Source organism: Schistocerca cancellata, chromosome 3 (assembly GCF_023864275.1).
Source record: "Schistocerca cancellata isolate TAMUIC-IGC-003103 chromosome 3, iqSchCanc2.1, whole genome shotgun sequence".
In the NCBI taxonomy this organism is placed as follows: domain Eukaryota; kingdom Metazoa; phylum Arthropoda; class Insecta; order Orthoptera; family Acrididae; genus Schistocerca; species Schistocerca cancellata.
Genome location: NC_064628.1, coordinates 292906096 through 292931830, shown reverse-complemented (window position 1 = coordinate 292931830; position 25735 = coordinate 292906096). Strand labels below are relative to the sequence as shown.

General features: G+C 44.0%; 1 protein-coding gene across 1 annotated transcript in view; it reads left to right on the top strand.

Moving 5' to 3' along the window:
• Positions 1-25350, top strand: part of LOC126174989 (post-GPI attachment to proteins factor 3) — a 97204-nt gene extending 71854 nt beyond the window's left edge. Inside the window, exon 7 of the mRNA XM_049921469.1 lies at positions 25231-25350. Within this exon, the coding sequence (XP_049777426.1) occupies positions 25231-25300 (70 nt within the window). The 3' untranslated portion in view covers positions 25301-25350. The remainder of the gene's footprint in view (positions 1-25230) is intronic.
• The last annotated feature ends 385 nt before the right edge of the window (positions 25351-25735 follow it).

Sequence of the window (25735 nt, the reverse complement as noted above, 5' to 3'; positions counted from 1 at the left end):
TTCGGGACAATCTCGGACGGCGGGGTGTTCACTTTGTTCGGCGTGTTCAGAAGGGTCCTAAAGACAATCGTATTGATACTGGTGCCTTTATCCTGGCCTTTGAAGGGAATACCCTCCCTGAGAAAGTTAAGATTATGGTCTATCACTGTGATGTGAAGCCGTACATCCCACCTCCTATGAGGTGTTTTAAGTGCTTGCATTTTGGACACGTCTTCCCGCTGTTCACAGGCCCCTCTCTGTGGTGACTGTGGAGTCCACTCCATGAGGGGAGTCCCTGTGTTTCCCCTCCTGTCTGTGTAAATTGTCATGGTAGTCATTCTCCATGTTCACCAGATTGCCCAGTATATAAGAAGGAAAAAAAGATACAGGAGTATAAGTCCCTCGATCGTTTAGCCTACACAGAGGCCCGTAAGAAATATGCAAGACTCCACCCTGTGTCCACGACATCTAGTTACGCCTTGGTTACATCTTCACCCCTTCCTTCCCCTTCCTTACCCCCATCCCGGACCCCTCTCCTTCCCCCCTCCCCTGCGGCTCCCACACCTTCTCCTCTGGGCGCTGCTCCCCCTCCCCAGCCGGAGAAGTGTCCCACTCCTTCGGCGTCTGCCGGTCAAGGGCGCCTCTCCCGGGATGCCCCTTCCAGGCCAAAGGTCTGCTGCCGCGCGACGACCGCGAGAGCCGTGGTCTGTCGGCCCCCAGGTCGCCTGGTCTCTTTCTGTTCCTGATGTTGCTGCAGCTGGCTCCTTCATGCCACACAGCCCTCCTCGATCTCAGCCTGAACGGAAGAAGAAACATAAGTCCTGGGACAAAGAGCCTCTGGTGTCACCGGAGGTCCCTTCCCCGACGTCACAACCGGATTCTGACCTGTCGTTCATGGATGTCGCCCCCTCCTTGTCGGTGATGGGTGGGGACCCGGCGGTATGACTGGATTTCAAGTGTTCAGCCCCCATTTAAGCCATTGTTCTGTGGTTCTCCAATGGAATTGTAATGGATACTATCGCTACCTTCCGGAATTGAAATCCCTTCTTTCGTCCTACTCTGCAGCTTGTGTGGTTCTCCAGGAATCTCATTTTACTGATGCTCACTCACCGACCCTCCGTGGTTTCCGTGTTTTCTGTCGAAATTGGGTCAGACCCCTGCGGGCTTCTGGTGGTGTTTGTACACTGGTCCGTACAGACATTGCTAGCACGTGGATTCCTCTTCAAACTACATTGGAAGCGGTTGCTGTTAGGGTCCACTTCGACTCTGCAATCACGGTTTGCAATCTTTATCTCCCTCCTGACAGGACTCTTACACCTGCTACCTTAACCACCCTTCTTCAGCAACTCCCTCCTCCCTTCCTCCTCCTCGGGGATTTTAATGCTCATCATCCTTTGTGGGGCAGTGCCTTTCCATCTAGACGAGGTCTTCTTATAGACCAATTTATTGCAGACCACGACCTGTGCCTTCTTAATGATGGCTCCCCTACTCATTTCAGTGCCGGTCATGGTACCATTTCTGCCATTGATCTTTCTCTTTCTTCTCCCTCTCTCCGCCTTTCATCACACTGGTCGCCACACGACGACCTTTGTGATAGTGACCATTTCCCGTTGATTATCACGCTCCCTTCCTGCTCCCCGATGGACAGGTTGCCTCGTTGGTCTTTCCAACGCGCCGATTGGCCTCTATACACTGCACAGGTCGCGTTTTCTCCCTCTTTGTCGGGTTGTATTGATGACGTCCTACGTGACGTGTCTGACGCGATTGTTCGTGCTGCTAGCCTTGCTGTCCCGCGCTCATCTGGACTATTTCGTCGCCGGCAAGTCCCGTGGTGGAATACAGCTATTGCCATTGCCATCCGTGATTGCCGTCGAACTTTGCAACACTTTAAGAGGCACCCATCCATAGCCAGCCTTACTACCTTTAAACACCTTCGTGCTAAAGCCCATTATTTAATCAAACAGAGCAAGTGGATATGTTGGGAACGATTCGTTTCTTCCCTTGGTTCTACTGTCCCTCTGTCACGGGTATGGGCTACACTTCGCTCTCTCCAAGGTTGCCATCGGCAGTCCACCCTCGCAGGCCTTCACCTCCCGGATGGCATTTGTACGGACCCATTAGTTCTTGCAGAACATCTAGCGACCCATTTTGCAGTGGCATCAGCGTCAGCCTCCTATCCAGCTGCTTTCCTTCATCAAAAACAGCGGGCTGAAGCTTCCACCTTATGTTTCACCCCTTGTGAGTCAGAATCTTACAACGAACCTTTTACTGAATGGGAATTTCTTTCTGCTCTATCTTCTCATGATACGGCCCCTGGCCCAGATTCCATTCATAACCAACTGCTTCAACATCTCAGTGCTCCACAACGGCAACATCTTCTTCGGGTGTTTAACCGTTTCTGGCTCCAGGGTGACTTCCCTTCTCAATGGAGGGATAGCATTGTGGTTCCTGTCCTTAAGCCTGGTAAGAACCCCCTATCTGTTGACAGCTATCGGCCAATTAGTTTGACCAATGTTGTTTGTAAGTTACTTGAACGGATGGTAGCCCGTCGGCTCAATTGGGTCCTCGAATCTCGGGATCTATTGACCCCTTACCAGTGTGGCTTTCGAGAGGGACGGTCTCCAATCGATCATTTACTCCGCTTGGAATCCGCAGTCCGGCAGGCTTTTTCCCAGCGCCGCCATTTGGTTGCAGTGTTTTTTGACCTTCGCAAGGCCTATGTCACGGCCTGGCGCTATCACATCTTACTTACCCTTCATCAGTGGGGTCTTCGGGGCCCACTCCCGATTTTTATCCGCCAGTTCCTGATCCATCGGTCATTCAGAGTCCGAGTTGGTACTGCTTTGTTCTCCACGGACCCAGGAGACGGGCATCCCACAGGGTTCTGTCTTGAGTGTCCTTCTTTTCCTCATTGCTATCGATGGACTTGTGGCCTCTGTCGGTCCCTTGGTCGCCCCTGCCCTGTATGTGGATGATTTCTGCATTTGGGTTAGTTCTTCCTCGATGGCATCTGCAGAACGGCAGCTCCAGGTAGCTATACGGCGTGCCTCTGCATGGACCCTCTCACACGGGTTTCAATTGTCTCGTTTAAAATCGTGAGTGGTCCACTTCTGTCGCCGTACTACGATCCACCCTGATCCAGAGCTCTATCTCGCCGCACGAAGATTGCCTGTGGTCCCACAGTTTCGTTTCTTGGGTCTTCTTTTCGACAACAAACTCACTTGGCTGCCCCATATCAGACTCCTGAAGGTAGGATGTTTCTGTAAACTCAATGTGTTCGCTTCCTTGCCCACTCCTCTTGGGGTGCGGACCGTTCTCTCCTCCTCCGTCTTTATCGTGCTCTAGTTCTGTCTCGCTTGGACTATGGTTGCCAAGTTTATGGTTCAGCTGCTCCTACCACACTGCATGTGCTGGATCCAGTCCAACATCGTGGTATCCGTTTGGCCACCGGTGCCTTCCCTACTAGCCCTGTTGATAGTCTCCTGGTTGAAGCTGGGATCCCCCCCCCCCTTTCTATTCGGCGGTCCCAGCTTCTGGTGTCTTATGCACTCAGTATCTGTTCCTCTCCCACTCATCCTTCCTATTCTATCCTGTTCCCAGACCATGGACGTCGCCCACCTGACTCCCACCCTCGGGCGGGTTTACCAGTTAGGCTGCGCCTTGCATCTCTTTGCCGTGATTTTCAGCTTCCTTCTTTGTCCTGTCTTCCTCGCTCCCTCCCCTCTACCCCTCCTTGGTTAGTTCCTTGGCCTCGAATTCGGATGGATTTCCGGTGAGGTCCGAAAGATTCCATCCCCTCGGTGGTGTTCCATTCCTTTTTCCGCCAAATTTTATGGGAGTTTCGGGATGCTGTTGTTTTCTACACTGATGGCTCTAAATCTGCTGATCATGTGGGGTATGCCTTCACGTCCTCTGTCCGAACGGAAAATCATCTGCTGCCACCTACATGTGGGGTGTTCACTGCGGAATTGATGGCAATTTCCCAGGCCCTTACCTTTATTAAACAGTCCCAACACAACCGCGTTTTGTTATGTACGGACTCGATGAGTGGCCTTCTTGCTATTGACCGGTGTTTTTCATGCCATCCCTTGGACTCTGCCATCCATGACCATCTCGCTGATATTCACCGTGCTGCTTGTTCCGTTGACTTCCTTTGGGTCCCTGGCCATGTGGGTATCCCGGGTAATGAGCTCGCTGATCGTTTGGCTGGGGGAGCAGTCACTTACCCCCATTTTCTGTAACCCCTCCTGCAGCGGATTTACGGCTTCACATCAAATCCCACTTCACACAGTCATGGGCCACTTCTTGGGAGGCTACTCCCCTGTCTAATAAACTTAGTGCAATTAAGGTGACACCAGGCCCGTGGTGTTCTTCCGTTTGCCTCTCCCGAAAGGACTCGACCACACTGTGTCGTCTCCGCATTGGCCATACCAGGCTGACCCATGTTTTTCTTTTGCGTGATGAGCCACGCCCACTATGTGGTTGTGGAGCCTTCCGGTCAGTAGCCCACATTTTGGTTGAATGCCCCCTTCTTTTGGCTCTGCGTGCTAAGTATAGGCTCCCCCACACTTTACCTTTGATGTTGGCTGACGATTCCCGGATGGTCTATCTGGTTCTCGGTTTCCTCCGGGAAAGTGGTTTTTATTCTCAGTTTTAAGGTTTTAATCTCTCTCTGGTGTTGGGGCAGGGCGGTGAGTGTTTGGGTGTCTCCCACTGTAAGCAGTGTTGGGAGATTCCCGATTCCCCTCCCTGACCGAAATCCTCTTTTCTTCCCCTTTTACTCTGTTTTTACCCTTTTTTTTAGGCTTCGTTAGTCTTTCTATTCCCATACGTATACGTACTTCCTACATTCTAGCAGTTGTACCTTTTACGTCACAGGTGGTCTTGCCTATGCTGCTTCAGCATAGTGTTGGGTTCGTTCTCTTGCCGACTTCCCTCATTTTGTTTTTTACCACTGACAACATGACTGCCCTTTTACGTTTTTACCTTTTTCCGTTTTATTTTTCTGACTTTACTGTGAGGTCCCATTAGCGGAATGGAGCCAATTTGAAACAAGGGACTGATGACCTTGCTGTTTGATCCCTTAAACCTCAAACAACCAACCAACCAACCAACCGAAAAGCACGTGGGAAAAACGAACACCTAAACCTTTTTGTTCGAGCTCTGATTTCTCTTATTTTATTTTGATGATCATTCATACCTATGTAGGTTGGACTCAACAAAATATTTTTGCATTCGGAAGAGAAAGTTGGTGACTGAAATTTCGTAAATAGATCTCGCCGCGACGAAAAATGTCTTTGCTTTAATGACTTCCATCCCAACTCGCGTATCATATCTGCCACACTCTCTCCCCTATTACGTGATAATATAAAACGAGCTGCCCTTTTTTGCACCCTTTCGATGTCCTCCGTCAATCCCACCTGGTAAGGATCCCACACCGTGCAGCAATATTCTAACAGAGGACGAACGAGTGTAGTGTAAGCTGTCTCTTTAGTGGACTTGTTGCATCTTCTAAGTGTCCCGCCAATGAAACGCAACCTTTGGCTCGCCTTCCCCACAATATAATCTATGTGGTCTTTCCAACTGAAGTTGTTCGTAATTTTAACACCCAGGTACTTAGTTGAATTGACAGCCTTGAGAATTGTACTATTTATCGAGTAATCGAATTCCAACGGATTTCTTTTGGAACTCATGTGGATCACCTCACACTTTTCGTTATTTAGCGTCAGCTGCCACCTGCCACACCATACAGCAATCTCTTCTAAATCGCTTTGCAACTGATACTGGTCTTCGGATGACGTTACTAGATGGTAAATTACAGCATCATCTGCGAACAACCTAAGAGAACTGCTCAGATTGTCACCCAGGTCATTTATATAGATCAGGAATAGGAGAGGTCCCAGGACGCTTCCCTGGGGAACACCTGATATCACTTCAGTTTTACTCGATGATTTGCCGTCTATTACTACGAATTGCAACCTTCCTGACAGGAAATCACGAATCCAGTCGCACAACTGAGACGATACCCCATAGGCCCGCAGCTTGATTAGAAGTCACTTGTGAGGAAATCTAGAAATACGGAGTCAACTTGAGATCCCCTGTCGATAGCGGCCATTACTTCGTGCGAATAAAGAGCTAGTTGTGTTGCACAAGAACAATGTTTTCTGAAACCATGCTGATTACGTATCAATAGATCGTTCCCTTCGAGGTGATTCATAATGTTTGAATACAGTATATGCTCCAAAACCCTACTGCAAACCAACGTCAATGATATAGGTCTGTAGTTCGATGGATTACTCCTACTACCCTTCCTAAACACTGGTGCGACCTGCACAATTTTCCAATCTGTAGGTACATATCTATCGGTGAGCGAGCGGTTGTATATGATTGCTAAGTAGGGAGCTATTGTATCAGCGTAATCTGAAAGGAACCTAATCGGTATACAATCTGGACCTGAAGACTTGCCCATATCAAGCGATTTGAGTTGCTTCGCAACCCCTAAGGTATCTACTTCTAAGAAACTCATGCTAGCAGCTGTTCATGTTTCAAATTCTGGAATATTCAATTCATCTTCCCTGGTGAAGGAATTTTGGAAAACTGCGTTCAATAACTCCGCTTTAGTGGCACAGTCGTCGGTAACAGTACCATCGGCACTGCGCAGCGAAGGTATTGACTGCGTCTTGCCGCTTGTGTACTTTACATACGACCAGAATTTCTTCAGATTTTCTACCAAATTTCGAGACAAAGTTTCATTGTGAAACCTATTAAAGGCATCTCGCATTGAAGTCCGTGCCAAATTTCGCGCGTCTGTAAATTTTAGACATTCTTCGGGATTTCGCGTTCTTCTGAACTTCGCATGCTTTTTCCGTTGCCTCTGCAACAGCGTTCGGACCTGTTTTGTGTACCATGGGGGATCATTTCCATCTCTTACCAATTTATGAGGTATGAATCTCTCAATTGCTGTTGCTACTATATCTTTGAATTTGAGCCACATCTCGTCTACATTTGCATAGTCAGTTCGGAAGGAATGGAGATTGTCTCTTAGGAAGGCTTCTAGTGACACTTTATCCGCTTTTTTAAATAAAATTATTTTGCGTTTGTTACTGGTGGATTTGGAAGAAACGGTATTGAGCCTAGCGACTACGACCTTGTGATCACTAATCCCTGTATCAATCATAATGCTCTCTATTAGCTCTGGATTGTTTATGGCTAAGAGGTCAAGTGTGTTTTCGCAACCATTTACAATTCGCGTGGGTTCATGGACTAACTGCTCGAAATAATTTTCGGAGAAAGCATTTAGGACAATCTCGGAAGATGTTTTCTGCCTACCACCGGTTTTGAACAAGTATTTTTGCCAACATATCGAGGAAAGGTTGAAGTCCCCACCAACTATAACCGTATGAGTGGGGTATTTATTTGTTACGAGACTCAAATTTTCTCTGAACTGTTCAGCAACTATATCATCGGAGTCTGGTGGTCGGTAGAAGGAGCCAATTATTAACTTAGTTCGGCTTTTAAGTATAACCTCCACCCATACCAATTCGCACGGAGTATCTACTTTGACTTCACTACAAGATAAACCACTACTGACAGACACAAACACTCCACCACCAATTCTGCCTAATCTATCTTTCCTGAACACCGTCTGAGACTTCGTAAAAATTTCTGCAGAACTTATTTCAGGCTTTAGCCAGCTTTCTGTACCTATAACAATTTCAGCTTCTGTGCTTTCTATTAGCACTTGAAGCTCAGGGACTTTCCCAGCACAACTACAACAATTTACAACTACAATTCCAACTGTTCCTTGATCCAAGCACATCCTGTATTTGCCATGCACCCTTTGAGATTGCAGCCCACTCCGTACTTTCCCGAGGCCTTGTAACCTAAAAAACTGCCCAGTCCACGCCACACAGCCTCCGCTACCAGTGTAGCCGCCAGCAGAGTGTAGTGAACTCCTGACCTATTCAACGGAACCCGAAACCCCACGACCCTATGGCGCAAGTCAAGGAATCTGCAGCCAACATGGACACAAAACCGTCTGAGCCTCTGATTCAGACCCTCCACCCGACTCTGCACCAAAGGTCTGCAGTCGGTTCTGTGAACGATGCTGCAGATGGTGAGCTCTGACTTCATCTCGTAAGCAAGACTGGCAGCCTTCACCAAATCAGATAGCCGCTGGAATCCAGAGAGAATTTCCTCAGATGCAAAGCGACACACATCATTAGTGCTGACATGTGCCACCACCTGCAGCTGGCTGTACCCTGTGCTCTTCATGGCATCTGGAAGGACCCTTTCCACATCAGAAATGACTCCACCAGGAATGCACATGGAGTGCACACTGGATTTCTTCCCCTCCTTAGCCGCCATATCCCTAAGGGCCCCCATTAAGCGCCTAACATTGGAGCTCCCAACTACCAATAAGCCCACCCTCTGCGATTGCCCGTACCTTGAAGGCTGAGAATCATCCTCTGAAACAAGGCAGGCAGCTGCATCTGGCTCAGTCAGAGACAGTACCTGAAACCTGTTTGTCAGACGCACCGGGAGGCTTTCTGATCAGCCTCCGGGGACGTCTTTCGCTGCCTGCCACGCCTTGGAACGACCTCCCAATCAACCACAGGCGAGGGCTCAGCCCCACTGCGGGCAGCAACCGGGGCAACCACAGCGGCATCTAGCATTATATTGTACTGCGCATCCTAAATGATGATAAGAGGGAGGATAGTGGCAGGGAGACAAAAAATACTGCTATTGTGCATTATTAAAATATGACAAAGAACTGTGTAAAAGATACAATATGACATTGAGAAGCATGTTAGCTAATGCACTTAATGTTAATACATGGCATGTCTTGTTAAAATTTATAATTGAATTAAAATATTGAAATAAGATATTTGGATAGTTTTCACCCAAGAGCGTGTCTGAGGTGTGTTGCGTTCATGCACTTTAGATTTCCAGTCTGTCTGTGGCCATGCTGCCACTCAGCCACACTGCCAGCAAGTACTGCAAGTTGCTAAGGACTTGTTCTGCCAAGTGGGGCTGCAGCAAAGCTGATGAGTTGCTGCTGACTGGAATGCCCAAATATGTCATCAAAATTCTTTAGGTCAGGCTAGAAAGTAGGTATTTTATCTGGGTCTTTCATGTAATGCCCTTATATTCAGAGTTCTTAGGTGCCATGATGTAGAATCCATAATGAGATCTGTATAAGTGGGCTTCTTGTAAATGCTAAATCTATGTCTCCTGTCCTTTTTAGTGACATTTCACGAGGGAAATTGATTACCCCTTTACATTCAAGTTCAACAATAAAGTTTTGCTTGGTGAAAAGCACTAAGCTCCACGGGAATCTTCATTGATTTCCTTTACATTCCCATTTAATAATAAAATGGAATCATAAACATATCAGTAGTAGTATATAATTTTGTTAGCTAACTGTGGGTTTTCATAAAAAATTTCTGCTCTACGTGGTTAATGAATATTTCAGCCACGATACCAGCAAGGGTTATAGGAGATAAACAACTCCATTGTTTGTCTTTCAGATACTTTTTTATGTAGTAGTAGATTGTGTTTAGTGAAATAGAGCGTTTCACTGATTGGCACACATGTGTACAAATTTACTATGTCAAGTGATGCAAACAACATGTATGCAGGTATTGCGGTATGTTTGACACTATCAGCAAAGTCATAGATATTCTTAATACTAAACTCTTGAGTAAATGTATATGAAGCTTTTAACTTTCTGGACAGACATCTGTTAATAGGTGCATCAGGACTCCACTCATTGTTGGAGTTTAGCCTCATGAATTGTTTGTGCAGTTTAACCTGTCCTCTGGTGACTAGTGTTAATGGGTTCATAACAAAAATCATTCCTTTTTATTATTGTTAAATAGGAAGTTAGAATTCTGAATTTTACATTTCAAATCATTATGGCATTTTGTTGTAGGACTCTTATTTATTTCTCTAATTTCATTTCCAGTTTTAGATATATATTCATTTTAATTCGTAATGACCACAGTGTTCCCTTTATTGGTTTTTATAAATAATGCTTTATGCTTTTCTAATTTCTTATTTGAACATAGTATAGTTTTATTAGCATTATTTTTATTTTTTCAAACAATTTGTAATTGTTCTTGAAGTTTTAGTAATTAGCATTGGCTTACAATTATCTTACTTGGGTTTCGCTAACCAAATTATATATTATTACTTGCATGTTCATGGTCTCATATTATTATGTGAAGGGAATGTAAATGAAATCAATGAGATTACTGTGAAGCTTAGTGCCATTTACCTTAAGCTAAAATTTACTGTTGAACATGAGTGTAAAGGGGGTAATCAATTTCCCTGATGTAACTGTTGCTAAAGAAGATGGCTGACATAGATTCAGCGTTTATAGGAAACCCATTTGCACAGATCTCATTATAGATTCTACATCATGGCATCTCACTATAGATCAAATGGCAGGTTCTCATTCCTTAATTAAGGAACATTTTTTCAAAACCTGATACATGCAAAAAATTTGAAAATTGAGTTAGGTGTGGTAATAGCATAATGTTGTCCTTTCACTTCAACCTCTGAACAAAGTTTTAGCAAAACCCGATATACGCATTCTTACAATTATAGCAAAAGTCGACAAATGCAATATAATTACTCTCTCATGTCTCAGCTTTCTTTCCGCAGCAAGCAGTCAACAATAATGGAGTACGCTGATTGCTGTAAGTGGTGTTACTCATTGTTGTAACAATATTTACTGGCAGGAATAGTGTTGCAGCCAGATTTCATTGTCATTGGAACACCTGTAACTTGCTTTTAGACAGGTATTCACTTTATGCTCACGTGTATGTCTACAAAGAATTATTCCACAGAAGCAGAATGGACGATGATTCTTGTGATTCTGAAAATCGCGTACAAGTAAGAGAATGTTCTGATGGGAGAAAATCCCGATTCAAGAAGAGCTTACATTAACTTGACATGCAAAGCAAAAAGTTTAAAAATCATTAAATGCAATCATGAACTTGAGGTTTTGCCTTCAAAAGCTACAGAAATGAGAGTGTAAAGCTGCTGACTGTGCTATGAAGGTATTTTCTGCTTTCATCATTGCAAGACATTATTAAATAAAATGGATCAAGGTGAGTTTCTGTTAAAATTTCTTAATATTTCTTCACTTCAGTGCACAGTAGTGGACACCCATAATGCAAAAAGGAAGAAAAATAGTGACAAGTATACCATTAGAAAAAGGAATGGTGAAGTAGTGCCTCTTTGTGCTGCCACTTTCCAAGGTGTATCTGGCATGTGAAAGGGCAGGTTATCCTATCTAGCAAGCAGGTTCCATGAAGGAGGAAGGTTGCCAAAGGAAAGGATAGGAGGCAACAGAACAGGAAAGGATCATAAGGAGGTAACTATTGTCATTAAGAATGATACAAAAAATGTATAAATGCAGATAGGGCCACCATCGAAGGGGGAAATCTAAGAGAGGTTATTTGCCTTCAGTTCTCTGTCAATAAAATGTTCAGGAGATTCTGTGAAAAAAGAAAAAATATATTGGACTGAAACAATGCTCCTTATCAAAAGACAGGCATACAGACATTTCAATCTATTATTCAGGACCCCTCACACTGGTACCTACTCCACTTGTAAGGTTGAAATGAAGAAAATGAAGAAGAAGAAGAAGAAGAAGAAGAAGAAGAAGAAGAATGATGAACTAGACACAGGTTACAAAAATTTTTTGCAAAGTGGTTTTGTGATATAAAGAAGGAAGATAATCATACTGTCATTAAGATTTGCTTTGACATGCAACAAAACCATCAGTGAGGTTTTCTGTGCTAGACAAGTATGGTTATACAATCTGTGCATCATGATCCATACTATAAATGGATAGATAAAAAAATCTATTCAACAAGCTGTGGAGAGGGAAAACACACACGCACACACACACACACAAAGTGATTTAACTTTTACAAGCTTTCAGAGCCAGTGGCTCCTCCTCCTGGCAGAAGAGTTGAAGGGGATGGAAGAGGTGTGAAGGAAAAGGACTAGAGAGGTTCAGGGAAAGGGATACAGTTCAGAAAAGTCACCCAGAACTCTGGATCAGGGGAGACTTACCGGACAGGATGAAGAGGAAAGATTGATTGCTGGGGACTGCAACGGACAAAATTTGAGTCAAATCTCATCCGGTGCAGTCCCCAACAGTCTGTCTTTCCTTCTCATCCCGTCCGGTAAGTCTCCCCTGACCTGGGGTTCCAGGTGATTTTTCTGAACTGTACCCCTTTCCCAAAACCTATCCAGTCATTTCCTTCACCCCTCTTCCTTCCCCTTCAACTCTTCTGCCAGAAGAAGGATCCACTGGCTCTGAAAGTCTGTGAAAGTTAAATCCGTGTGTGTGTGTGTGTGTGTGTGTGTGTGTGTGTGTGTGTGTGTGTGTGTGTGTGTGTTTTCCCCTGCTGGCACTTGGCTGAGTACAATTTTTATCTATCCGTTTATATTATATTATCAATAATTGATTATTTTTGTTGTTATATTATCCATACTATGGAGCTGAGAATGCAAAGTATTGTTTTCTGCACCTGTTTCGAGACAAAGAGGATGCACTCACATTGCTTTGGCTTTGCTGGACTTTCATTTTGACTTAGATAAAAACAATCAGATGATGGCCCCACTACTATACATCTATTCTCAGGTCTTGCAGCAGCCAAAATATGGCTATGCTTGCAGTGTTCTTGGAAAAAGAGCACAAGATTAAATAATTTTTGTCACTTCTTCCCTGTTCATGGCCATAGCTACATGCCTCCAGAAAGAGTGTTTGGTGGAATTGAGTAATCTTACAGAAAAAAAAGAAAGCACAGAGACTGCTAAATAATATTGCAATATTTTAGAAGAGCATGGTACTCTCAAAGTTCTAAACACAGACTGGGATGTTAAAAATCTAAAAGATAATGCACATAAAGTACTAAAATCCAAGCTAACATTCAAAATGAACAGCCAGTGATACATACTGTGGACATCCAGTACAAATTGACATCATGAAATGAGAGAAACCATGCCATCCAACAGTACTAACATCCACCCTTTTATCAAAATGAAATATGCTAAACAAAGAAAGAAGAAAGATGTTTCTGGTTTACTAAACTATTTTGTAATTCCAGAGGAGGCAAAGTTTTACAAAGATGTTGTAGATGAATAATGTAAAGATATAAGAGGGAAAACTTGACTATAACAACGTGATTTTAACGTGAAATACTTTTTGTGTTATTCATTTCATACTTCAGGTAGTATTAGAATAATTATATAAGATAACAATTACATTAAAACCGTTATCACTGCTATTATTGTATTATGGCACTGTATTTTTATTATTATTGTTTGTGCTCTCGATAAAGTCAATAACTGTAAATTAAAAACATATTATGAAAAGGAAAGTTGCTACTCTCCATATAGCAGAAATGCTGAGTCACAGATAGGCACAACAAAAAGACTGTCACAAATAAACAAGGCTTTCATCCATTGAGGCCTTCATCAAAGGCCTTTGATGAAGGCCTTAATGGCTGAAAGCTTTATATGGTGAGTAGCAACTTTCCTTTTCAAAATATTATTATATTCCATCCTGGATTTTCCATTGTTTGATAAATTAGAAAACTATATATAATAATATATGCAAAAATGTGCATTTTACAATGCCGGCATATATTAGACACAACAGCACATAAAAATATTAGTTGTGGAAGAAAATACATGGAATTAAAGAAGGCAATGTAACTGATACCAGCAGTAATTATAAGCATTTTTTGACATTTGAAAAAAAATTGGAAAAATCACACCTTACTATACTGTTATAAAATTAAATTTTAATGTAGTTCATTACAACACTTTATTAATGTCAGTGAGACCTAGCAGTCATGTAAAAATTCAAATGCTCAAACATATCTATCTGGATGAAAACAGAAAAACTCATTTTATGAAAAATTTATCAAGTTTTTAAAAATCATTCCTTAATTAACACTTTGGTGATGCTACCAATAAGTGAGCAAGAAAGGAAAAATGAAATAGCCATTCTTAAGCAAGTCATTGCAAGTAATTATTACAAGGCTGAAGTAGTTACTAAAATGTTTCAATAAATTAAAATAAAGGACACGCAGAGAACAGGTTCTGTTACATTAAAAGATGAACATCAAGTGCAAAAATTGGTGTACATGCCGATAACATATAGAAGAAAGGTAGCAGATAAGAGTGCAACAGTTCTGGAAGACCAGGTTAAGAATAGACTTTTATGCAAGTGACAGACATTCAATTTACGTAAAATGTGGTAGAAATAAATCCGTATGCTAATTTGGTGCATTGGTTGTGTATGAGATTAAGTGCAATGTCTGTCCTAAACAGTATCTGGGTCACACTGCTAGAACTTTTAAGACCCAGTTAAAAAACAGCACTGTGTAATAATAAGACAGTATTTGGAGATCATCTAAATTAGTGGCCATCAAACTACGTCCGACCGGCTACATGCAGCTTGAATCAAGTATATGTGCGGTCCGCTGTTGTCGGCGATATTTTATAATAATATACATGAAGCAACTAACACCTGATCTGAAAATATCGGCTAAAGATAAGAGTTTGTTTTTCTTGCTCAGTAACAAATGAAAATACCTACAGAGTCAATAATATTTAAGATTGTTTAATTTTAATTGACATCTGTGGATTCGACCTTGAGCTAAGTAAAATTTGCCACTTACTTCAGGGGCTGAGTGATATGTAGTGCATCCATTGCAGGGTTAATAGAAGCAAAAGGTGAAATATTTTTGTCTTTTCCTTCCAATGCTGCCAACGCATGAGCACACTCAGTTAGCACCGATCAGCTCCTGTGATATAAATGTCAAATGGAAGTAATGGACTTTTGTGAATGGTCTATGCAGATAGTCACTTTCAAAGGTGGTGTATGTGCATTTAGCAAGTAATATGAAATCAAATTAAGGCTGTTGTAATACAGTGCAATGAGTGAAAGAAAAATGTCATTCAAAACATTTGTGATAATGTTTCATATTGCAGTTACTGATATTAATTAATGTAAATTAATATAACATATTGGTTTATGGAGGTTAACAGTAACAGCAGTAGGAGCTGGTGTGGTAAAATGCTCAGAATGGGAAAAGTGGCCATTGCATATTTATTGCCTTGAACAGTGCTGCTGCCTGCTGAGAAGCAGTCAGACCTGTTCTAATGTACATCACCATTGTTGTCAATGAGATTTTCAGAAGAATCTTGTTCCATTATCTTTCAATAAAAACATTTTTGTTTTTGAATTGTTTGGTGTAAGGTAAATCATTTATATTATTATTGTTACCTCACTTGTGTGGAGAGTAATAATTTTTCACCATATCAGTATGTAAACAAAAGCCTTCAAATGTAGCTGCTTGTTATTTACTTCAGTCTGATTGTTTTTTCTGTGGATCACTAATACCGACATGGCATTCGATCAGGGAAAGTGGCCACACCAATCGTCAGAAAAGGTGGCCAAGGTGCTCACCCTGGTAAGAGTGGGTCATAGCCAGTTTCTCCTTTCCTCTTAGCTAAGGAATTATCACTAAGAATGGAAGTTTCTCAAAATAAAAAGAAATCTGTGACGGCTCAAGATGTTTGGACAGAAATTACACGACACAACAGGGTTCTTGGACCAGTGCTCTCATATACGTGGCCTCACACTTACACACATATGGGCTACAATTGCCAGAAACTTCCTTATTTCCATAAGTGTAACTCCTTTCCACTTTGGCAATGAGCAGGTGGGTGAAAGGGAATTTGTGCTTCGTAATTTCCTGATGCATTGTTGAGCATACAGATTAGTTTGTTCCTTTATATGTTTCATCATACTGTCTGTCAGGAAATATGAAAAAAATTTTAGAGGTGCACTGTTCTGGTCTAAACTGACAACATTGCATATTCCAGATTGTCCTGAGAATAGATCGATATCTGGTGCACAATCAGTAGTCGTCCAACCTTCCTCAGAATCAGTGCGTTGCGCAGGTCTCGGCTTCCCCCTCGCCATCAGTCTCGCTCGTTCTTCAGGCACAATATCGACGGGATTACTTGCTGCTGAAGTGCTTGGACACCTTCTTTCCTCTTCTGAATCTATCAGAAGGGTAGTATTTGCAAATAAAATCTTAATTACGTTCTGAGAGTTTTTTTTAGTGAAAGTCTGAACAAAAATTACACATGAACTGTCAGAAACTCCTTCTTGAACATAGTCCACATCATCATCATCAGAGTCATCTACAATATGTTCCTCTGACAAATCAACGTCACTTTCTTCTACACTCCTGGAAATTGAAATAAGAACACCGTGAATTCATTGTCCCAGGAAGGGGAAACTTTATTGACACATTCCTGGGGTCAGATATATCACATGATCACACTGACAGAACCACAGGCATATAGACACAGGCAACAGAGCATGCACAATGTCGGCACTAGTACAGTGTATATCCACCTTTCGCAGCAATGCAGGCTGCTATTCTCCCATGGAGACGATCGTAGAGATGCTGGATGTAGTCCTGTGGAATGGCTTGCCATGCCATTTCCACCTGGCGCCTCAGTTGGACCAGCGTTCGTGCTGGACGTGCAGACCGCGTGAGACGACGCTTCATCCAGTCCCAAACATGCTCAATGGGGGACAGATCCGGAGATCTTGCTGGCCAGGGTAGTTGACTTACACCTTCTAGAGCACGTTGGGTGGCACGGGATACATGCGGACTTGCATTGTCCTGTTGGAACAGCAAGTTCCCTTGCCGGTCTAGGAATGGTAGAACGATGGGTTCGATGACGGTTTGGATGTACCGTGCACTATTCAGTGTCCCCTCGACGATCACCAGTGGTGTACGGCCAGTGTAGGAGATCGCTCCCCACACCATGATGCCGGGTGTTGGCCCTGTGTGCCTCGGTCGTATGCAGTCCTGATTGTGGCGCTCACCTGCACGGCGCCAAACACGCATACAACCATCATTGGCACCAAGGCAGAAGCGACTCTCATCGCTGAAGACGACACGTCTCCATTCGTCCCTCCATTCACGCCTGTCGCGACACCACTGGAGGCGGGCTGCACGATGTTGGGGCGTGAGCGGAAGACGGCCTAACGGTGTGCGGGACCGTAGCCCAGCTTCATGGAGACGGTTGCGAATGGTCCTCGCCGATACCCCAGGAGCAACAGTGTCCCTAATTTGCTGGGAAGTGGCGGTGCGGTCCCCTACGGCACTGCGTAGGATCCTACGGTCTTGGCGTGCATCCGTGCGTCGCTGCGGTCCGGTCCCAGGTCGACGGGCACGTGCACCTTCCGCCGACCACTGGCGACAACATCGATGTACTGTGGAGACCTCACGCCCCACGTGTTGAGCAATTTGGCGGCACGTCCACCCGGCCTCCCGCATGCCCACTATACGCCCTCGCTCAAAGTCCGTGAACTGCACATACGGTTCACGTCCACGCTGTCGCGGCATGCTACCAGTGTTAAAGACTGCGATGGAGCTCCGTATGCCACGGCAAACTGGCTGACACTGACGGCGGCGGTGCACAAATGCTGCGCAGCTAGCGCCATTCGACGGCCAACACCGCGGTTCCTGGTGTGTCCGCTGTGCCGTGCGTGTGATCATTGCTTGTACAGCCCTCTCGCAGTGTCCGGAGCAAGTATGGTGGGTCTGACACACCGGTGTCAATGTGTTCTTTTTTCCATTTCCAGGAGTGTAAATCACGATATAACTCGCGAGCAGTTTCTTCGTCCGTCAAGCCACGCTTCGCCATGTCGACACTACTGAGACCACGTGGGAAAAAATCGCCACTCACAAAACCCGACAAGTAAAAAGGGAAGCACACCCTTCCACAGCATGCCCGCACTCTCTAGTGACCAATACTCAAACTACAGTCCATACAGCACCTCCCAGACAAGTGGGAGCTGTAAGAACACACAAAGGAAGGAAGGGGAAGAACGAGAACATGCACCTGTAAAATTACGCCGGACTTTCGGGCAAGCCGCGCACACCCGTATTTTTACGGGCGTCGGCGCCTAAGTGTTAAAATGAGAAAACTATTTTCTTGCTGTGCTCTGTCCAGTGGCATTATCGCCATACAGAGTGCAAATATTTTTGGCTGCCTCCGCTGCTATCACCCCTCTAGTGAAAAGAAGAATATGTCAGAAATATTCCAATTTCTCCACTTGGCACTCCATTTTATAGTGTACACAGCTCCGTTCACTGTATCCAAATGACAATACGTAACCTAAAATGGCAACAGTAAACTGCAAATAAAAAAATGACAATTGATAAATCAATCCATAGCAACCGGCCTACCAGCATGCAAAACAAAAATGCTATGAACTTGTGCACCAACCTGATACATCGAATTATTCTGGTTTCTGGCTGTATACAGTGCTCAAAATACCATAAACTGCTGATTATTATTACTGTCACTGATATAACTGTTTTATAAAAACTAAACTAACTCCGCCCGAACAAGCCATGAAGGCCCAACGGTACTGAGTGGCCGCCGTGTCATCAGCAGCTCACAGGCATCACTGGATGCAGATATCGAGGGACATGTGGTCAGCACACCTCTCTCCCAGCCATACATCAGTTTACGAGATCAGAGCTGCTACTTCTCAATCAAGTAGCCCCTCAGTTTGCCTCACAAGGGCTGAGTGCATCCCACTTGCCAACAGCGCTCGGCAGACTAGATGGTCACACATCCAGGTGCCAGCCCAGCCCGACAGCACTTAACTTCAGTGATCTGATGGGAATCAGTGTTGCCACTGCAGCAAGGCCATTGACATAACTGTATTATAGTGGAATCTAATTAAATTTCACAACTGTAGCTATTAAGACTATTACTGGATTATCATTAAATCAAGTAAACATTTTTTTTCTGCTCTCTATGGACAGAGTTTAGTTAGAAAACTGCAATGAGCTACAGGGTATCCCACATAAAAGCAGTACAGTTCACGTACTGGTTAACCATCTCTAGTCGAATTGCTTGTGTAGTGGCAACACTGTCTCGAAATGCCCATAGCTATGACTTCCAGCATCTCTTATAAACAGGTAATTACATGCTTTAATGTTACTATTTTTTAATTACTTCATTGTTACTTGAATCTCAAGCGTGAGGTGTGCCGATTTCATGTGGGAAGCCTGTATTTAAGTCAGGAGAACTGTGGCATAAATAGCTTCACAAATTGTTGTTTTGGCATTTATTTTGCCTCTGTGCTCAGTTAATTTCTTCCTATTCTAAGATAAAGAAATGTCTCCAGCTTCTAGTATTGTCACTAACAGAACAACACATACAAAGAGGTTTAGCGTGTGCAAGCTTTTGGTGCCAGTGGCTCCTTGTGCCAGGATGAGGAGCCACTGGTGCTGAAAGCTTGCAAAAGTTAAACCTTTGTGTGTGTGTGTGTGTGTGTGTGTGTGTGTGTGTGTGTGTGTGTGTGTGTGTGTGTGTGTGTGTGTCTTCTCCTACCACTGCTTGGTGAGTAGATTTTTTATCCATCCATCTGCATTATATTGTCATAAATAAACAATAATTAATAAACTCTCAGTTGACCAAAAATCTGGTAACACTCTGGCAGTAGTATGTGCTTCGTGATACCCTAATCGGCTATTATTTAAAGGAAATGATGCATGACCTCCAACCAATTCACATAAGAAGACATCTGTTATCAGAGGTTGAACATGGAAACTGAAGTGCTTTTTATTATGATGATAGTTAAGCCAGTATAAAACTAGTGAGTGGAAATTTCCACCCCAAGTCATGTGGGAGAATTCTAGGAGTATCCCATTATTCACACTTCTGACATATTAGATTTCAACATTAAAAAATATGTTAACAGAGAATAATATACAGAAACGGGTATCATTGTTTCATTCGTAAGAATTAGTAACACACTTCAACCTGTTGGTACTGCTCAAATGTTATCCTCTGCTTGCTGTTATGTGTGCATAACACTTCTGTTGAGCCAGAATACTTGTTTTCAGAAGTATCAGCATATACCCTCAAAATGTAGGACTTACTGATTTCTTCACATAATTAATGCACTGGCACAGCAACTGGAACAGGTGTAATTAAATTAAATTGACACTTAAATAGTGAATACTGTGGAAGCAGGGGCTTCATTTCCAGTACATACAATGTCATTTTCATGTTAACAGTGCAAGGGTGTCCTTAGTTGTCGATGACATGCCTGGGTAACTTTTCAGTCACTTCAGTGCCTAGTTATGGCCAAATACACTGAACTGAAAATGGTTTTAGCTGAGGCCTGCAACTTTAACTTGTGAGCTGCTCTTGGAGCAAGAGGGACATGTAATTCAAGAATTGATCCGGTCTGGAGTGTAATAAACTGCTGCTGTAAAAAGTTTCTTGTACTGAAATATTTTACTTCTGATGTATTAGTCATGACTGATTAAAATTGTGTGCTGCATTGAATCTCTAACTTGGATGCCTGAATTGCATGATCAGTATTCTTTCAAAACATCTGGACATGCCTCATAAATTGACTGAGACCTTAACCTTCTCTCTCTCTCTCTCTCTCTCTCTCTCTCTCTCTCTCTCCCCCCCTCCCCCATCCCCCTCTCTCCTACTTCCCCATCTCTCCCCCTCCCCTCTCCTACTTCCCCCTCTCTCCCCCTCCCCCTCTCTCCCCTCCCCCTCTCTCCCCTCCCCCTCTCTCCCCTCCCCCTCTTCTCCCCCTCCCCCTTCCCCCTCTCCCCCTCTCTCCCCCTCCTTCCCCCCCTCTCCCTCTCCCCCCCTCTCCCTCTCCCCCTCCTTCCCCCTCTCCCCCTCCTTCCCCCTCTCCCCCTCCTTCCCCCTCTCCCCCTCCTTCCCCCTCCTTCCCCCTCTCATGTCTCCCCCCCCCCCCACACACACACACACACACATGTGCATGACCAGTGTCTCAGGGTGCTGGAACCCTACTGGGACTGCCTCTGTGGAGATGGATGGTGGGGATAAGGAGGCAGTGAGGGAGAGGGACAGAAGGGGTGGGGCAAGATGCTAGCACTGCCTATAAGAGGGTGCACAGGGCTTGATGGGGGCAGGATAGGGCTGTTAGGAGCAGCATCAGGCGGCTGTGCCATGGAGTAGAAGTGGGGGGGGGGGGGGTAGTAGTAGTTCAACTGTCTCTTCGGCACAGTTTAGCAGTGATCATTTATGCGGGCAGACAGATTGCTAGTTGTCATGCTCACGAAAAAAGTGGCCCAGTGGTTGCAGCTAAGTTGGTAGGTCACATAGATGCTTTCACATGTGGCCCCGCGTTTGAGCAGTAAGAGTTACCTGTGGCAAGATTGGAGTAGGTGGTAGCGGGGGAACATATAGGACAGGTCTTGCGTCTAGGTCTACTGCAGGGTTACGAGGCATGAGGCAAGGGGTTTGGAGGAGAGGTGGCATAGGAACAGATAAAGATATTGTGTAGGTTTGCTTGGCCATGAATACCACTGTGGGAGGGGGGGGGTGGAGGGGGGGGGTACCTCATTTCAGGGCATGATCACAGGTAGTGAAAACACTGATGGAGAATGTGATTCAGTTGCTCGTGTTGTGGGTGGTACTAAGTTATGAGAGGAGTGCTTTTCTGTGACCGGACAGTGGGTCTGATGGGAGATCTGTTCTGGACAAGATTGGGGGGATAATTTTAATCTGTGAAGGCCTTCATGAGGCCACTGGCTTAGTTGGAGAGGACCACTCATCATGAAAGCTGCAGTGACATCTTGCCTCATAGCTCATATCCCTGCAATAGACCTAGATACAAGATCTTACCCATACATCCTCCCAGTACCATGTACTTCAGTCACGTCACAGGCATCTCCTACCCCATCTAAGGCAAGGCCATGTGCGAAAGTAGCTGTGCAATCTACCAACTAAGCTGTAACCACTGTAGTGTTCATGATTAAAACATCCACAACAGTTGTACAGTTATGTATTGACTGAAATCTGTACTGTCAGATTTCAGGAACTCTGCCCCACCTTCAGATATATCTATAAAAATAGTAGGTTGTGAAGATCAGTGTCAAAGCTAACTCCCAGGGCAACACATGTGCCATAAGCGGCTCATCAGATTGAATGCAAAAATGCGCATGCACAACAAACACTTGTAAACTGTAAGTGACACAAGTCACCCTCATCTTCAAAGTACTGGCAAGATGACAATGAATGTAAAGATTACCCGATTAAATATTTATGTTGCGCTGTCATTGTAAGGCAGCCTGCAGATAACATGTAACAAATACTTGCACAGATTGTCAATGTGTCCCGTCTGTCAACAGAAAGATAAAATTTAAACAATGGAAAATCCAGGATGGAATGTAACAATATTAGAGAAGGAAAGTTGCTACTCACCATATAGCGGAGAGCGGAAAGGAGAGAAATTAAAAGACTGGAAGACTGGGTGTGGCGGTGAAATGACGGCTGTGTAGTGCTGGAATGGGAACAGGGAGGGGGCTGGATGGGTGAGGACAGTGACTAATCAAGGTTGAGGCCAGGAGGATTACGGGAACGTAGGATGTATTGCAGGGAAAGTTCCCACCTGTGCAATTCAGAAAAGCTGGTGTTGTTGCAAGGCTCCATATGGCACAGGCTGTGAAGCATTCATTGAGATGAGGGACATCATGTTTGGCAGCGTGTTCAGCAACAGGATGATCCACTTGTTTTTTGGCCACAGTTTGTCGGTGGCCATCCATGCGGACAGACAGCTTCTTGGTTGTCATGCCTGAATAGAATACGGCACAGTGGTTGCAGCTTAGCTTGTAAATCACATGACTGGTTTTACAGGTAGCCCTGCTTTTGATGGGAGAGGTGATGTTAGTGACCAGACTGGAGTAGGTGGTGGTAGGAGGATGTATGGGACAGGTCACTAACATCACCTATCCCATCAAAGGCAGGGCTACCTGTGAAACCAGTCACGTGATTTACAAGTTAAGCTGCAACCACTGTGCTGCATGACAACCAACAAGCTGTCTGTCCGCATGAATGGCCACCAACAAACTGTGGCCAAAAAACAAGTCGACCACCCTGTTGCTGAACACGCTGCCAAACATGATATCCCTCATCTCAGTGACTGCTTTACAGCCTGTGCCATATGGATCCTTCCCACTAACACCAGCTTTTCTGAATTGCACAGGTGGAAACTTTCCCTGCAATACATCCTACGTTCCCGTAACCCTCATGGCCTCAGCTTTCATTAGTGACTGTCCTCACACATCCAGCCCCCTCCCTGTTCCCATTCCAGCACTACACAGCCGTCATTTCACCGCCACACCCAGTCTTTTAATTTCTCTCCTGCCCTCCGTCTAAACTTCACTGCCCATCACCTCCACCACACTCTCTCTCCCTCTCCCCGCCCCAGCTCCTCCTTACCCTCACCCAGTTGCAACATCCATCATGCACTGGTGCTGCTGTTCACAGTGTGGGTTTCAGTTGTCTGAGACTGCACACGTGTGTGCAAGTTGCATCTGCATGAGTGCGTGCGTGTATGTGTGTCTATTGCTGACAGATGCCTTAATAGCTGAAAACTATAATTGTGTGAATCTTTTTGTTGTGCTTATCGCGACTCAGCATCTCCATTATATGGTGAGTAGCAACTTTCCTTCTCTAATATTGAAAAATAAAATTTATGCATCCACTGTGCCACTTTCTCCATGGGCATGACTAATAACAAGCTGGGCTTGTCTTCCCTCCCCCTCCCCTTCCAGTGTGGCCTCCTGACACTGCACCTAACAGCCCTGTCCTGCATCACCAAGGCCCTGCAACCTTTGATAGGCAGCTCTAGCAGCTTCCCCCAACCCTACCATACTATCACTCCTCCTCCCCATCTCACACCTCCTCATTACCCCCACCAGACCGCTGCTCTGTCAGACGCATTTGCAGTTGGCCCTTAGTCAGCGGCCATGTAAAAGTGAATTGTGCTTGTGCAAAAGGAGAACTTATTATGAAAGCTTTAATATTTAAAGCATCTTTTTCATTGTCCCTGTCTGCAATTCAGTGCCTCCACTATGTGGTGAGTTACAAACTTTCCTTTCCATAGAACAAATTCATTGTTGTATGTTTGTACATTGAATTTTAATATTGTACTCAAATGCTCGGGCTGAAATATATATAATGAAAGGAGTAAAGGTATAGTTCATGCATGAATGGAAGAAGTAACTTCAAGGTAGTCACCAGCTATCTCACAAAGTTTCAAAAAATAGAATTAAGTGAGGAATGTAGAAATATACTAAATCTTGTACATATTGTTTGCCTAAGAACTGCAGAGACAAGATTAGTCTAATTACAGCACACACAGTCATCATTACGGTGATGCATATGCAGATTGAATACGGAAAACATTAATACGTAGTGCAATGTGAGAACCTAATGCTATCCATTTTGCAATGGTTTGCAGAGGTGGATGGGCTGTTACAGAAGATTGAATAATTGCCAATCTTTTGTACAATGTCTGCCCCTGGGGCATTGAACTTGTAGCTAAGCTTTCAGCCAATTTTGTTTTCTGTCTTTCTAACACTTACCCTGAGGACTGCTCAGTGACTGGTTGCCTTTAGTCATTCCATTGTTAAACGGGTATCATTTGTACCGGCAGACAATGACCTTATATATCAATACCAGCACTTCTTATTCACTGATTATTGTTCCTTGCACTGCCACAGCGTTTGTTTTGCTTCAGGGAATCAAATCAGTACAATTCCCTCTCATGCATTTTAATTTCAAATTGTTGGCATTGAATGTAAAAGTACAAAAACAATTTTTTTTATCTCAACTTTTGTACTTGGCAGTTTTACTCATATCCTTATAATAATGGCAGCAGCTAAGACCTGAGATTTTTATTTCTGAGGTGGGGTAATATTTTCCAAGACAGTAAGGGCTCTCTAACTAGACAGTTTCCTAGTCATATTCCTGTGAATGATCTTAAAAGAAGGTAGCTAAATTAAGTATCATGATGATTCATATAATTACACTTTGATAATCATTCAAATGGTAACTGATAGGATTTGGAAATTTCTCTCACACACTTATACAAATCCCTTTACATGCTCTACTTTTGAAGCAAACAAATCTGATGACACAGGTAAAACCAAACCTGTTACAAAGCATTTAGGCAAAAAGATTAAGTACAGCAGATACTGAGCACGCATGCATGTGCGCGCGCCGACACACACACACACACACACACACACACACACACACACACACACAATGCATGTTGGCTGTATTTCAGTTTTTTAAAGTGAACTAATGTTTTTTTTCTTTCCGTTTCAGATTTTTAATTGAAGATTGCAGACATATGAGGAAGTTACGAGAAATGCCTGAAAAACCTCATCAGTCTTGATTGGTGTCTTCTTTGAATATTGTGTATGTTCTCTTTAACGGGGGGGGGGGGGGGGGGGGGGGGGGGGGGGGGGGGGGGGGGAATTTAAAGCAATAGTAAATGTAAATGCTATTCATGTCATTCAGTGCACTGACAAAGGCAATAACTTCATGAGTATTATACCAATTACTGGTTTCAACCTCTTTTGAGATATTTTTCCTTTTTGTATGTTCTTAATGTAGTATTACTGAGAATAGCAGTTCTCTGTTGTGCCATAATGGTTAGAAGAATGTGATACTGAGGGCATTACAGACTCTAGTCAACATAAGTTATTCTGCAAAATATTTGACCTGTCCTCATATGGAATGATTTCTAGCCAATTATATACAAAGCACTGACAAAAGTAGCAGTTGAGAATATCCTTGTCATGCCAGTTGCCTTACTTAAAGCATGTTT